The sequence below is a fragment of the Lissotriton helveticus genome, chromosome 6 (assembly GCF_964261635.1).
Source record: "Lissotriton helveticus chromosome 6, aLisHel1.1, whole genome shotgun sequence".
Lineage (NCBI taxonomy): Eukaryota > Metazoa > Chordata > Amphibia > Caudata > Salamandridae > Lissotriton > Lissotriton helveticus.
Genome location: NC_136067.1, coordinates 1,863,606,503 through 1,863,622,780, shown reverse-complemented (window position 1 = coordinate 1,863,622,780; position 16,278 = coordinate 1,863,606,503). Strand labels below are relative to the sequence as shown.

Genomic DNA, 16,278 nt, shown 5'->3' with positions numbered 1-16,278 from the left:
ACCACGAATACCACCACCACCAATACCAATACCAGCACCAATACCACTAATACCAATGCCACCACCAATGCCACCACCACGAATACCAATACCACCACCAATACTACCAATACCACCACCACAAATACCAATACCACCACCAATACCACCACCACCAATACCAATACCACCACCAACAATACCACCAATACCACCACCACCAATATCAGCACCACCATCTCCACCAATACCACCTCCACCAATACCACCTTCAATACCACCACAACCACCACCGCCAATACCACCACCGCCAATACCAGGACTACTGCCACCAATACCGCCACCAATACAACCACCACCAATACCACCAATGGCACCACCAATACCGAGAATACCAGCACCACCAATACCAAGAATACCAGCACCACCAATACCAACAATACCACCAATACCAGCACCACCAAAACCACCACCAATACCATCACCACCAGTATCACCACCACCAATACCAATGCTACCAATACCACCACTACCAATACTACCACCAGCAATACCACCAACAATACCACCACCACCACCACCAATACCACCACCACCAATACCACCAATACCAATAACCACCATCACCACCAATACCACCACCAATACCACCACCACCAATACCAATAACCACCATCACCACCAATACCACCACCAATTCCACTGCCACCATCACCGCCAATACCCCCACCAATACCACCACCACCAATCCCAATAACCACCATCACTACCAATACCACCACCAATACCACCACCACCAATACCACCAATATCAACACCACCAATACCAATACCTCCAAAACCACCACCAATACCACCACCAATAATAATACCATCACCAATACCATCACCAATACCACCACCAATACCAATACCACCACCACTAATACCAATACCACCACCCCAATACCATCAATATACCACTGATACCAACACCACCACCAATACCACCACCGCCAATACCACCACCACTGCCAATACCAGTACCACCACCAATACCAATACCGCCACCAATACCGCCACCACCAATGCCAGCACCACCACCACCACTATTAATACCACTAATATCACAACCATCAAAATGACCAATACCAGCACCACCAATACTACGAACACCACAACCAATACCACCACAACCAATACCACCAATACCAGTACCACCAATACCACCACCAATACCATCACCATACCACCAATACTAATACCCCCACCACCAATACCGCCAATACCACCACCACCAATACCACCACCCAATACCATCACCATACCACTAATACCAAGAGCACCACCACCAATACCACCACCGCCAATACCAGTACCACCATCACCAATACCAATACCACCACCAATACCAACACCAATACCAATACCACCACCAACACCAATATTGCCACCAATACCACCACCACCAAAACCGCCAATGCCACCACCACCACAGCCAATACCACCAATACAACCCCCACCAATACCACTATTACCACCACCACCACCAATACCACCACCACCAATAGCGCCACCAATACCACCACCACCAATGCTGCCACCACCACCACCAATACCACCACAGCCAATACCATCAATAGAACCACCACCAATATCACTAATACCACACATACCACCACCAATACCACCACCACCAATACCTGCACCACCAATACCACCACCACCAATATCCCCACCAAAGCCAATATCACCACCAATACCACCACCACCAATACCACCAATATCCCCACCACAGCCAATATCACCACCAATACCACCACCACTAATACCACCACCACCAACAATACCCCCACCAATACCACCACCACCAATACCACCACCAACAATAGCAACCACCACCAATACCACCACCAACACCACCACCTCAGCGCCTCTTGTTCATTAGTAATAGCAGGGGCACTGTATGAGACCGGAGCTGCAGCCAAGACCATCTCTCCCTCCCTCCATGCCTGCCATAAAGCACAGCCTGCCTTGCACCAGGAGGTGGTGCCAGGGCCCTACTACAGCTGGAGTATTTTTTATGAGGCCAAAGATAGTAATGACATTACGCAATGCGACACAGCACATTCAAATCGTGGCGAGGACAGGAATTAGCCCCCCGCCACTCTTCCTCCTGAGCCGCGATAGTGTAATAACAGAGCGAAAGGTGTTGGAGCGTTTTGTTAGTGTTGATAGCTCGGATCATATGTAACTCTCGCTTCCCACTTTGTGTCTGTGAAATTTACAACACTTACACATCTTCACGGCACCATTTATCACTACTTTGAAGATGTCACAGGCTGGGCAGGTCTCTTCCTCTAATATTTACAATCTAACAAGCGGTCGAGAAGGCCCTTTATTGCAATGCAATAGGTCTCGCATTTGCGAAAGTTTAAGCTATTAGTAATGTAAATGGCAACGCGTTTTTTTATTTATGTTTTTTAAAACCCGAAACATAAATAAAAGGCATTGTCATTTGCAATGCCGCTAGCTCAAACTCACGTTAATGCGGGACCTATTGCATTGAAATGCTTGTTTAACTTACCGAATGCCTGTGTAGCACTCCCAAATCAGTGTTCTTTGCAGATTATCTTGTATCTATTACATACAGTTTGACCCTTTCACCCTAGACCTTGCCTCCCTGCAAGCAGCCTCGGTGTATGGTGACGTCAGAGATCTGAGAAACAAAACCTATATGCATCTCATTGTATCAAGTTACCGACTTTCAAGAAAAAGTCCAACATACAACAATCACTTTCTGGTAATGCACCCAAGATCTGAACTGCACTATCCTTAGAGCTAAAAGTGCCTCTTCATACCCATCTTAATGACAGCCTTAAGAAATGCCTTCTTCCCAGTTATGAAAAACAATAATTTATTGAATATTGTCTGTATCTTTGCTATTATTGGCTTAACTTACTTTTTTGCACAATGCTATGTACAAGTACGTTTTGCCATCTCTGTGAAAGTGACTACCTTCGTGTTAAGCACTATGTCACCGAGAGCGTGGGCCTAAGCTGATTGTTCAAAAATCAAAGAAAATGAACAAAAAAAATCAAATCTGTTTTACTACAAAATTCTTGGAACGCTTTCATTAACATTTTTGCTAAAACGAACCAATGACAAAGAGGATAGTGTTGAGGATCTGGAAGCTCTAGTTGAGGCTCTGCTCCTGGATAAGCAAAGTATGCTTACTTGCAGATGACAGTGATCTATCATAGAGGCAGCACATCGGAAAGAGTGTCAACAGTATATGTGATTTAATAAAAACTTGAAAAGCTGTTTTTCGGGTGGAGCTTCAGGTCAATTAATCAAAGTAGAGTCCAGCAATAATGACAATTATAAGCTCAGTGGCGAATGACTGCAAACCAAAATCAGCTCTGGCAAACATATTCACTTCAGCCCCACGCATTAGGAAGGAGGCTATAGCTAGAAAAGCATCACAGGGTCATAGCTGGGTCACGGCAGCCTGTCTTACTTTGAAGGCATCCCCCGAGCCTGCAAGCGTGCCAGACAGGCATGTCCGGCCCGAATCTGAGGAACTGTAAACTGCGGGAAGGGAGAACTTAAAGGGTGACCAATAGAACATGGATCATAGGTGTACCATACTGAAACTCTTCTGAAAATGGCTACGACATATGTGTGAATAGACACAGTAAGATTGTGAAAAACATTAAGAGGTAGAACAAGCAAAAGTGGCAGCATTGTATCTCTCTACAAATTGCTATTGAAGCCTAATGTTGAGCATGTGCTACAGTTCTAGAAACAGTGTCTTCAGAAGGAAAAGTGACAATTGTAGGATCACAAACATTGCTGCTCCATTCTGAAAACGTCAGAAGGCTACCGAACATGCAAACTAAAAAACATAAATTGTTTAAACGAAGCTCCACTCTAAAAGTATCACCCTATCAGCTTAAATGCCCCCAAGTCGTACTCCTCCTGATATCCTTAAACATCCCTTTAGTGACTTGCTACGCCTGTCAACATTTCTCTTACCTGCCAAAATATCAGACCATGCCCTTTTTTGGACCTGCTCACTGCCTTGCCATTTCCAATCCCTACCATTCCACGTTCTATGCTAAACAACATCATTTGATAATCCCTTCCACAAACCCCCTTGTTGCTGTTTCAGTTGAGGGTGTCACTCGGTTCCCTTCCCACTTTTCCTGCTGCTAGCTTTCGCTGTTTGACAGCCCTGCCCTGCATTACCTCCTCCATTAGCTAGTTTAGTGGAAAGGGTGCTGCACCATGCCCCCATCCCCCTCATTTGTTCAATGTTTTACCAATTGTCAGTCTTTTTCGATTAACCGGACTATCTTGAATGTTGACAACGTAGCGATGTAAAAGGGAAGACTGCAGATATTCATTATCACCCACTTACGGGGTACTCAGTCTGACTGAAAGTTGGCCTACTAAGGCTTCTTGACGGTACTGAACGGCTTGGTCAAACGAACTTAGCCTGTCTCAAATGAAGTGCCCAGAAAGGGTGATGCAATATGATATAGTTTATAGTTAAGAGAGTTTTCAAATAAGACAGAATGTCCGCCAAAGTTGTATTATTTTGTTTTAAAAAAAAACAATGCTTTAACATCACTTTAGATATACAGTCAGGATATCTTTATTCGACTTTTAACAAGTCATACAAAGAAACACGCACAATAAACAATAAAACATAACATAGGATACATATGCCCATACATACATAGCCCAGCATTTTCATAAAAGTCATTAAAACTACAGATAAAATTAGATACTATACAAAAGTTAAAACTATACAAATTCATTCATAAGAGGCAGAAATAAATCTAATAAAAGAAAACCCTTAAAAATTACTAAGGCGAGTTTTGACCGGCAGCTTTTACCCTCGCTGCGGAAACTAAGAAATTCGCGATGCAAAAGGTAGTGCGGGGATTTGACAAAAGCTGTAAGTAAAGCAAGGCTGGGCGGACCTGAGTGAAGCCTGCTTCTTTCAGGACAGGGAGTAGGTATTTTTTCCTCTGCTCCTGAAAAAAGCTGCAAAACATGACGAAGTGCAGTGTATCCTGCACCGAAAAGTCATCGCATCTACATGGTGGGGCTTCATCTGGCTTCTGCCATCCCTTATATGAACCAAGATGGTAATGTATCAGGTTAAACCTGAATTTGGTTAGCAAGAACCTGTGGTAGGGAACGGTTACAAAAATAAGATAAGGTGCGATTGAGGGGGCACTAACCAAAAGGTTATGAGACCTAACTGATGGCTTCACTAATTCTGCATCCTCACGGTGCGCTTCCTTTCTATACATATATGCCTTTTTTACGTGACCTATATCTTCAACCCTGATTTTGTCTGGACATAGAAAGAGCTCAGGGCGGCCCAGGTCAGTAAAAGATTTAATTAGGTATGCCATCCATGGGATACTGCTATATTTATCTAATGATAAAACATCCTTCAGGATTGTATGGTTTAGTGGAAGATCTTCATTTAGCCATAATTTCAACCATAGAATCAGGGGTGCTAAACTCAGTAGGTCTGACAAATATGGTAGGCCCACCTCTTGATGGATTGAATAGGTCGGGGTAGACTGAGGAACAGATAAAAGAGATCTAATAAATCTGTTTTCAGCTCTCTGGATAGAGTCAAGGTTAGCATAGCCCCACAATGGAGAACCGTAAAGTGCAATGGCCACTGGCTTGCTCTTATAGATCTTTAGAAGGGCTTCCATGGGCCGGGCTCCCAGTTTGCCTGCAAAACCAAGGATCGCTGAAGAGGATCTAATTACCGCCAACTTTTTGGCTCTTATCTGTGGTCCCCATGTTCCCTTTTGATCAAATAAAACACCCAAATAGGGGAATGTCGTTACCATTGAGACGGGGACCCCACTACAAAAGAAAGATTTGTGCCTTTTTTTGGTGCGCTCGCGCCCCATTACCATAGTGTGCGATTTTGATACATTCACCTTCAGGTCCAAATTATTCATAAAAATACCAAATGCGTCCAAAAGAGTCTGGAGGCCAACACCAGTTCGAGCAATCAGCACGGCGTCGTCAGCGTACAGGAGTGCCGGAATTTGCACATCCCCTGCACGTGGGACGTCCGCCTTCAGGCCGCGCAGATGTGCCCCCAAGCCATTGATGTAGATGGTAAAAAGCGTGGGGGCTAAAATGCAGCCTTGACGTACCCCCTTTAAGGATTTAAATAATGGGGTACATCTGCCGTTGTTTGACACTCGGACTGCTGCGAAGAGTTCCTGATGCATAGTGGCCATGAACGAGACCAAGGCTTCTTCGATGCCCAGCTCCAACAAGATCACCCACAATTTTGATCTGTTGACAAGATCGAACGCCGATGAAAGGTCCATAAAGGCAAGAAACACAGACCCCTCCTTGGCTACAGTATACTTGGAAATAAGAAGATGTAAGTTGGTACACTGTTCGATGGTACCCTTTCTCTCTCTAAAGCCGTATTGCAAGTCTGATAGGCCTCCACGGTCCTCAATGTTCTCCCTCAATCTAGCTAACAGAACTCTGCCCAATATTTTTATAGTCGAGTCCAGTAGGGATATGGGCCTATAAAAAGCGGGGTTGTCCCTGCGACCTTTGTTTTTGAAAATGGGGACGATCGTGGATATGGCCCATGTGGCAGGCGCCGGGTTGCTGTTCACTGCGTTAAACAAATTTGCCATTACCTCGGCCCATAGTTTGGGAGAGAACATGAAGAAGTCAGCCGGGACCCCATCCGGGCCAGGTGCCTTGTGTTTAGTGGTTGCCAGGAGCGCTTTTTCAACTTCTAGCGAGTTGAAGATAATGGGGTGTACGTTTTTCCTAGACGGCTGGCCCCTATTTCTGCTTTCGTCGTCATCTCCCCCATAAACATTCTTAAAAAAGGACAACCATGTTTCATCAGCAATCACACAGTCCATGGGTGCGTTGTTATCTTCCGCAAATAGCGGTTGCCTTAAAATCTCCCAAAATCTCCTACTGTCCTTTAATACAGCCGCGGAAAGGAGATCATCCCAGGTTTCGCGTTTGATTGCGTTTTTGCGATTTTTTGTGGCCGCCTTGTAGATCTTCCTTTTTCTGGAGATTTCAGCTCTATCCCTGGGTACAAGTTTTAGTGCCGCTAGCAGTTCTCTGTGTGCTTTCGAGCATTCGTGATCAAACCAGCGCTTGTGACCTTGTGCTCCCGGGGTGGGTTTAACCAAGAGGTCCTTCGAGACTTGGGTGCAGATTGCCTCGTATGCTGCGACTATGGTGTGCCCGTGTGTACCCGGGTTTCTACAAAGCTCAACTTGGGCTTTAATTTTGGGGAAGCATTTTTTATAGAAATTTTCAGGTATCACTTTAGCCCACTTCACTCTTCTGTTTTGATCAACGGACCTCAAAGGATGTGCCCCTTTTTCCGTTGCTGGGGGTGCCCCCATATAGGCACCCCAGGCCACTTCAAGCAGAACAGGGTTGTGATCGCTGAAGTGAGTGGGTACGGTGCAATAGGCCATGGTCCAGCTTAAAATTCCCCGAGTTACGAAAATATAATCGATCACTGAGCCATGTAGGGTGCCGGTAAAAGTTGGAATTCTCAGAGCGCAGTCAGGTTCAATTAAATCAAAGTTGGCCAGGAGTTCCTCAAGCTCCTGCCCCTCTGCAGAATGTTCAAAATGAGGGCCCTGTATGGCTACATCCTCGACATCCTTTACATCACTACCCTTGCAGGCTAATTCGCATAAATGAATATTAAAATCGCCTAATAAAATTAACTCATAAACAAAATTTTTATCCTGAAGTACTGTATTTAAAATAGAATCTAGGCTTGCGATATTAAGACCATTATATTCGCTATTCCTAGAATTATAAAAGTTAACATATAGTGACTTACAAGCTTTGCTGATCACCCTCTCGATGATTAAAATGTTATCGGAATCAGAGCTGATCTGCCTATAACTGCCTTTTAGAGCCAGTGAGAACAAGAACACCAAACCCCCCTTGGCTCTACCCGCTCTACTAGGGACTGCAGGTTTAGTGAAACTAATATACCCGTCCCACCAAAGGTTATACGCCGTATCCCAGGTTTCCTGCAGGGCGATAATATGATGCTTGGAAATAAAACTTAGCCATGCATGATCCTGGCGTTTGGCGTTTAAACCCGCCACGTTCCAACTCATTATCTTACAGTGGTCAGTGGATGGTTCTGTGTATGCTATCGCAATCTCCTCTGCACATTCAGCTATTGGTTGTTGCGATACCTGACCGCCGCCTGTAACTAATGAGTCGGACGCCTCCTCCCGTTCTTTGGCTGCTTCTGGTTCGAGTCAGTCGCAGGAATTTAGGTCTGACAAGGGAGCAAATCTGTTGCCAGTACCCAAACCCCACTCAAAAGGAGTAGCTGCCTGGGCCTGTCCAAATGGTCCTAGGTTCCACAGAGGTCGTGGGGTTATTGGATGTACCGGGAACTGATCGTTTCCCAACCATTGTGTAGGCCTAAAACCCCTGATGTTATAATCAAAACCCCTTATACTAGGACCCCAAACATTCCCTCTTGGCTCTTGTGCCGGAGGTGGCCTGATGTTTAGGTCGTTTGGACGATAGGGTCTACCTGGCTCCCTATAAGCTGTTAGTTGAGACCAGTTATTATGATGTCGAAATCTAGGGCCCCCTCCCCAACCGTCGGCATTGGTAGATCTTTTGTAAGTAGGAGGTTTAGGTAAGGTGGTAAACCTATTTTTGTCAAAAAAGAACTTGAGGGTGAGAGGAATTATGGAGCCACTACGTCTTTGGGGCGGGAAGATGTTGTTTAAAATGTCTGGGAGGACCTCGGCATTGGCAAAATTTAAGATGACACAATCCCCTTGAAACTTTTTGGCCTTACTACCGATCCATGGGACCCTCCGTGACATGACAATATCCCCTGCCAGCTTATCAAAACCCTGTTCTGTCATAAACATGTTGTTGGTTAGCCAATGTAACGCTTTGTCTTTTAGGTCCTGGTTGGACTCTGCTTTGCCTTGTGTTAAGACTGGGACGTTGGCCAGCACCAGGACAACCGGCGAGGCTTCCAAGATAAATTGGGCAGAAATGTCCACTTGGCGTGCTTCCACTATAGCATCAGATGTGCTAATGCTAGGGACTGCAGTATCTACAACCTGGCCCACTGCGGGTAATGGTGGTAGTGAGGGTGATGAGGGTGGGAGTGACGGCCCTTGCTGAATGGGTTGCGAGCTACTCTCATTAGGGGTGGCTTCTGCATTTGTGGGTATTAAGTTTGTGACGAGGGAAGATAAATTTTCAACCTCGTCTGCCAGCTTACTATGTACCGCACCCAACTTTTTTACCTCAGATGTTAACTTGTCCAATTTCCCTATCATGGGTTTGATTATAGTCCTGATTTTGATATCAATCATATCTTGGATTCTGTTAAAAAGGTCCTCGTCGATGGTGTTTCTTGGCTCAATATCAGTGACAGGATCGAGCTGTTTCCTTGCTCGAGTCGGAGGTGGTGTGGCGGCCTTCTTCCTGCTAAGATGTTTGCCCCCACGTTTCGCTGTAGGTTTCCGACAAGCTCTGACAGCCCTTGTGGCAATTTGCGGAGAGTGAAGGACTACTACCGTGGCAGCTGTCTGCTGATTTAGATCATTGGTGGTGTTATCTGATAAGTCGATCAGATCCTGTCTATCTGGTTGGGGGTCAGATTCAGCTTTGTCCTCTGAATCCGGGTCTTGGGACATCAGAGTTTCAGGAGTCCCTGGAAGATTATCTGGCAGTAGTTCAGATGTCTCGAAGCTAAGGGCACTTGTCGATGGACTTGCTGGCAAAAAAATGGGTGATTGACTCAACCCAAGAGATTGCCTACGCTTGTTATTAATATCGTTAACTACTTGCACAAGGTATGAGTCTAGGGTGTTCACAGACTCAGCTGGAACGGGGACCAGTTTTTTCCCCATGCTTGGGATAATAGCAGAGGAAAAAGCAGAAACCCTGACGTCAGGACGAGCCGAATAGATAATAGGATAGATATACTGCTGGAAATGATGATACGATGACAATACACGTAGCAGTAAAGCATGTAGAGTCCAGAAACTCACAAAGGGAACAGTACCTTAGTTTGCAGTAAGAAGATGTAATGGGAATGGCCTAGCCTGGCCTTTTCGTGCCTCTGAGGGCCACAGAGGGCCCGCCCTTTGCCCGGGCTTCGCCTCGCGCGCGACTCGCGAGGCGAGAGGCTCTCCTCCCTCTTAAGGGGCGCTCCGCTGATGACGTTGCGTTGGTCGCGCCACACCCGCCGGGACAGCTGGGAAATGTAGTCCCCGCGGCGGAAGTGGCCTGCTGCGACTTCGATGGCCGTTTCCCTCACGGCGGCACTGGGACCCCTGGAGCGGCACTCCCGACGTGGAATGAGTATTTGGTGAGCCGTTCTCCTCACGGCAGCTCTAGCACCCTGCAGGTAATTTTTCAGCGTTCTCGGCGCTCGCTCGGCGCTCCTCCCTCTTAAGGGGCGCTCCGCTGATGACGTTGTGTTGGTCGCGCCACACCCGCCGGGACAGCTGGGAAATGTAGTCCCCGCGGCGGAAGTGGCCTGCTGCGACTTCGATGGCCGTTTCCCTCACGGCGGCACTGGGACCCCTGGAGCGGCACTCCCGACGTGGAATGAGTATTTGGTGAGCCGTTCTCCTCACGGCAGCTCTAGCACCCTGCAGGTAATTTTTCAGCGTTCTCGGCGCTCCTCCCTCTTAAGGGGCGCTCCGCTGATGACGTTGCGTTGGTCGCGCCACACCCGCCGGGACAGCTGGGAAATGTAGTCCCCGCGGCGGAAGTGGCCTGCTGCGACTTCGATGGCCGTTTCCCTCACGGCGGCACTGGGACCCCTGGAGCGGCACTCCCGACGTGGAATGAGTATTTGGTGAGCCGTTCTCCTCACGGCAGCTCTAGCACCCTGCAGGTAATTTTTCTGCGTTCTCGGCGCTCGCTCGGCGCTCCTCCCTCTTAAGGGGCGCTCCGCTGATGACGTTGCGTTGGTCGCGCCACACCCGCCGGGACAGCTGGGAAATGTAGTCCCCGCGGCGGAAGTGGCCTGCTGCGACTTCGATGGCCGTTTCCCTCACGGCGGCACTGGGACCCCTGGAGCGGCACTCCCGACGTGGAATGAGTATTTGGTGAGCCGTTCTCCTCACGGCAGCTCTAGCACCCTGCAGGTAATTTTTCAGCGTTTTACCAATTGTCAGTCTTTTTCGATTAACCGGACTATCTTGAATGTTGACAACGTAGCGATGTAAAAGGGAAGACTGCAGATATTCATTATCACCCACTTACGGGGTACTCAGTCTGACTGAAAGTTGGCCTACTAAGGCTTCTTGACGGTACTGAACGGCTTGGTCAAACAAACTTAGCCTGTCTCAAATGAAGTGCCCAGAAAGGGTGATGCAATATGATATAGTTTATAGTTAAGAGAGTTTTCAAATAAGACAGAATGTCCGCCAAAGTTGTATTATTTTGTTTTAAAAAAAAACAATGCTTTAACATCACTTTAGATATACAGAAATAAGTGCACATTAAAAAAAGATCCAAAGCAAATCAAATAAATCAATAATTAACAGTTTATCACAAGAAAAACAGTTGCAGCACTAGGCGCTCATGTTATCTATACCGTGCACTGTTCGCAGTCTCTGATGGTGCACACTGTACGGTTCGTAATTACTGTAAGAACACAGAAGACTCGCGATCCTCCCTCAAGAGACAGCAACTCCTAAACATTATTTGAGGTCAATAGCTGATTGCGATGTCTAGGAAAAAGTACAGCAAACAGACAGAAGAAATGATGAAACCTAGGGGCGAAGAAAACCAATCTAGTACTGTAAAATCAAGTAGTTCGATGTGCGCGGTTTAAAGTTACGATATCGGGAATTCTTGTTTTATGTCCCAGTTTAAAGATATGGATTCTTGCTGCAGTAAAACCTGAAAATACCACAACCTAAACGTGCAAATCACAACAGATCAATAGCTCCAAACCCTACCTGGATGGGGAGAGGTAGAGATTGGAAGTGCGGATGAGCAGACAAGGGACAAAAAATCATCTTGGATACTTGTGAGGTGTGCCCTGTAGCACAAAAAGCACGAATAGCACACACAAGTACCACCGACGATGGCCTCTGAGCTTTTTGTTAGTGCGCAGTAAATTTGGGTGCTAGCACTCTCCACAGCAAGGCAGCATCAGAAGACCCTGAGTAAGTCCAAAAGGCGTTTCTCCCGGGAGGAAGGCCACTGAAGGGGAGAGGATGTGCCCTCACGGCTAGACTGCCGCCCTTGGAGCTGGGAAACCAAGGTTCGAGCCTCGGGGTCTACTCCACATCCTGTGATTCTGAGCAAACCACTTAACCTCCCTGTGCCAACCAAAAAAATGAACGTGTTCTTGTGTTACCCAACTGGTGCTCATGTAAAGCGCTCCAATACCTTTGGGTATATAAATCTGCAACAAAAAAAAAGGCACAAGGCAGTGTGCCCTGGGAATGTAAAGTGTTGAGGATGGGGGTCAGGTAAAGGAAACACTAGCACAGGGATGAAATTGATTCACAATGTAGCCATGTCACTCACCTGCAGCAAATCATGCCAGCAGAACTTCAGCAAGCAATCTTTAAAGAGGATAATGTGTACAGAAGCGTTTGCCTTGGTCCAGGAATACACTGTGGGGGCTGGTGACCACGTGACACCAGGTACATCAGTCTCCTGTAACTGCTCTGCCAGGAAACCTTGTGCATTTCCTCTAGACAGAAACTGATAACAAGAGAAAGGAGAAAAAGCGGGGCGTTGGTGCTCCCGATTTTTGTCTTTAAGGCCAAAAGCTAACCCAAATACCAGGAGCACAGGAAGTGATTGTGATCAGCCTCCCGTCTGCACTTGGTCCAAAGACTGCAATCATTAATGGAAATGCAATCGAGATAATATTTGCAAACATTCAAATACATTAACAAAATAATCATACGGTCCCCATTTTTACAGGGTCTCTGGTTTTAATTTGTGTAAGGGGTCCAGTGTGCAAGGCCCTACTTACATATACTACATCATAAAATAACTAAACAGATGCTGGAAGGACCCAATTTCTGGGCAAGGGCCTGAAAGGTAAACACTGGCTCAAGATTACAGTGTGGGAACACCCGTTTAGCAGATACACTCAGGTTGTCCCTAACATGAATATGATGTGTAGGTTGGTGGGTCTCATTGAATTAGTAGTCCCATGCACTGAGCCAGGGAAAGAGAACAATTAAGGAGGATTTCAGGATAAAGAAGAAAATGGCAGGAATGATTTGGCTGCCCGGTCATTCAGTGATTTAAGCTCTTACACCATTTAGTAAAGACTATGCAAACCTCACAAGCCCACTGCAGCATGACCTTCATTCAACATTTCTAATTCATATCTAACATCCTGCTACACCCAAATGCTGCCTCCACTCTCCACATGCCACTCTTTCGAAGCAGTATTAACCTATTTGTACTTCATTAAAAAACACAATGTTCTCAGTCCCTGTGAGCCCCTCTACTGCTTAGCCATACAATTCACGATCAGTTTCAGGCTGTTCCTATCTCTCTGTACATTTTACCCTAACATCATACCCTACCCTATCTAAGAAAGACTTGGTTTCCCACCATCCTAGTGATCTGCTGTCAAATATTATATTCTGTGTGCTTTGGCTCCTGTTCCTCAACTAATGTGATCAGACTAATCCCCACTGAGAGGACGCATTGTTGACTTCCTTCCTTAAAGCAGCTTCCATGTCCTGGCACCTAGCCCATACTTGCCAGCGGGTTTGAGGTAAACTCACTGAAGCCGCCCTTATACCCTTTCCAGGGTTAGACCAGCAGAAGCTTCTGGCCATCACCGCTGTATCATGAGCAGTCCACATCTAGCCTAAGTCCTAGAGGTACCACTTCTATGCCATTTCGAATTGCTTTTGCTCTTAATTAATTCCCTACCTCTACTCAGTGTGAGCCTTCTAGTTCTTCTTTACTGCACTTTGCTCCTACAGAATCCTGTAGCCATCTTCTCTGTGTACTGCTTCTGTGTTCCCTTAACTCTCGGGCTCCGTATTCTGAACCTCTATTCTTCTTGTTTATTCTGATCTTCTTAGCTCAGTACTCATTGGCCAGGGTTGGGCTGATGGTCACGATAGTGGCTTGTGCACACCAGTCAAAATAGAATCTTGTTTTTGCTCGGACCTGCCAAGTCCTTGTTTAGGTCACAGGGAACGTCTGCCCCGTTAAGGTTATTGGTGTTTCAGTGTGGAAATAGAATCACATTGCGTTGTTCTGGTCTGGCTTGAGCTTAAGTGCCAACCCTACCAAGGCATATTTAGCTTTGCTCTTCTGGCTCTAGGTTTGCGTGGCTCTCAACAGGTAAACGTTTTGTGATTCGTGAGCTACTCAACTAAATACGTCTAACTTTAACTTTTCGTTGACATCTATTGGAAGGGACGCATATTTTGGAGACTCATAAAAGAAAACAAGTAATTAAAAAGCACAACTGAGGGTCAGAATAAGGGACCTCTTCCTGTGCGAGCTCCTTCGCTGCCCACCGCGTTGTAGTACCTGTTCCTCTGATAGTATTCTTCCTTTATCTCGCGGCTCCTGCTCTGCAGCTTCACGAAGGATGCCATGTTTTGCAGCAGTAGCCGCACAAGTGTACATGCGTATCCAAGACAACCGGCCCTACCACTGTGAGAAAGCAGGAGGGGCGCATCGCTGGAACGCAGCGCCGAACAGCGGAAGAGGGAGAATGGAAAGCGGGGAGATACGAAATGGCGTTTGCACCTCCAGTGTTTAGTCAAATTTTCTCATTTCTGCAGCTTCGAAGGGCGCCCTAAACCGCGAAATTCCCGTCCCTTACAATGGATCTTCCCATCTCCGTCACTCATCCCGGAAGTGCTGGCTGTTTTGGACTTGAATTCATGTCCTGGGCTGGAGGTCTTCCTGGGACAAGTGGGGAGATCAACGGGTGAGTGCCAAAGTCGTGGGGCATCGCACTAAATTCTACAGAGGCACACGGGGACCAAAGGACAGGACGAGTTAAAGAATCAGAGCATATATTAGAGGCATATACTAGTATCAAAAGCAACACAAATGAGAAAGAAACAACGAAAGCGTGCTTCACATGCATGCACACGTGTTGAAGAAGGGAACGGAGAGACAGCCCACACAATTAATGGGCTGTGGGGCAGCAGCACCACTAGACACACAATAGCCCTCCTCTACGCTGCCATAGTTCATAAGTTCTCCCAGGCCAGGCGTGACGCTTGTAAATTCGCATTAGTAATGAAAAACTACAAGTCACAGAATACCTTGTAAAAGTATGAACTGCCACTCTTGCCTCACGTGGGCCAACATGAGAACGCTGGCTGAAGAGTTAACGAATGGTACACGCATTTGAAACTCGACCCCAAGGGAAGGTGCTTTGTTCCAGCTTTCGTAAATTAAAATCAATTTTCCCCTTTAAGCGAAAGTATCCCAAGTGTTTGTTGAAAACTGCATCGTCAGGCCCAACATTCCAACGTTTTTGAGGAGAGGGCATTTCTAGTTACAAATAGTCTCCAAGAAACATCAAGACTCACTGATAGGAAGTGACACTTACAAATTTAGAAGTTGGGTTCATCTCTTATTCGAGGCAGCCAGAATGTGCCATCTGCTGGGAAGGGTTAGAACACGATATCTAAATGCAGTTCGTTCAGAGATCTGGTATGTACACAGGGGGAGCTGTAGAAGTTTCAGGAGGTAATCGCACCTTCAAGGGAATGGGTTGTTGAGCAGACGCCTTCATTTGAATGGGGTACGTAGGAATGTCACACCACTACATTTTATCGCACATTTGTGTCTACCATAGTGCGATTTTTGTGTAATTGTATTAATTTTACATGATTTTTCATCGTTTTAGCATTTACTCAATGCCAAGTTCTATATTGCCACTGATTTCTAAGTTTGTGTGTAATGACTTCCTCTGATGTCATCTGTTATATAAATTAGTGTTCACTCCTAAGATTTTTCAAAACTAAAGAGTGCTAGTCTCCCATTGACATTAACAAAATAGATATTAAGACAAAGCTAGAAATACGATTAACAATTAAAACATAGGATGGTATGAAAAGCAAATATAGTATATACCAGTGATACCATAAGAGTTCGTGCTCTCTTGTTGATATGATGTAATGCAGAATCAAACTGCTGAGTATTTTGACAATGTTGCTATTGTTTACAGAGATGCATTCGTATGTGCACTCTGTGGTTAACTGTGTTCATGAAGGATGCAAGCTTCAGCCTTTAACA

At 46.1% G+C, this 16,278-nt stretch overlaps 2 protein-coding genes across 3 annotated transcripts in view; one reads left to right on the top strand and one right to left on the bottom strand.

Annotated features, from left to right (window-relative positions):
- Positions 1–14,653, bottom strand: part of SPATA17 (spermatogenesis associated 17) — a 705,361-nt gene extending 690,708 nt beyond the window's left edge. Inside the window, exon 1 of one of the 2 annotated variants that reach the window (XM_078647122.1) lies at positions 14,551–14,653. In XM_078647122.1, coding sequence (XP_078503248.1) covers positions 14,551–14,618 — 68 coding nt within the window. In that variant the 5' untranslated portion in view covers positions 14,619–14,653. Of the gene's footprint in view, positions 1–13,938; positions 14,355–14,550 lie in introns of those variants that run through there. The other variant, XM_078647123.1, reaches the window with a different exon arrangement.
- A 196-nt stretch (positions 14,654–14,849) lies between these two features.
- Positions 14,850–16,278, top strand: part of GPATCH2 (G-patch domain containing 2) — a 657,478-nt gene continuing 656,049 nt past the window's right edge. Inside the window, exon 1 of the mRNA XM_078649787.1 lies at positions 14,850–14,956. Coding sequence (XP_078505913.1) covers positions 14,850–14,956 — 107 coding nt within the window. The remainder of the gene's footprint in view (positions 14,957–16,278) is intronic.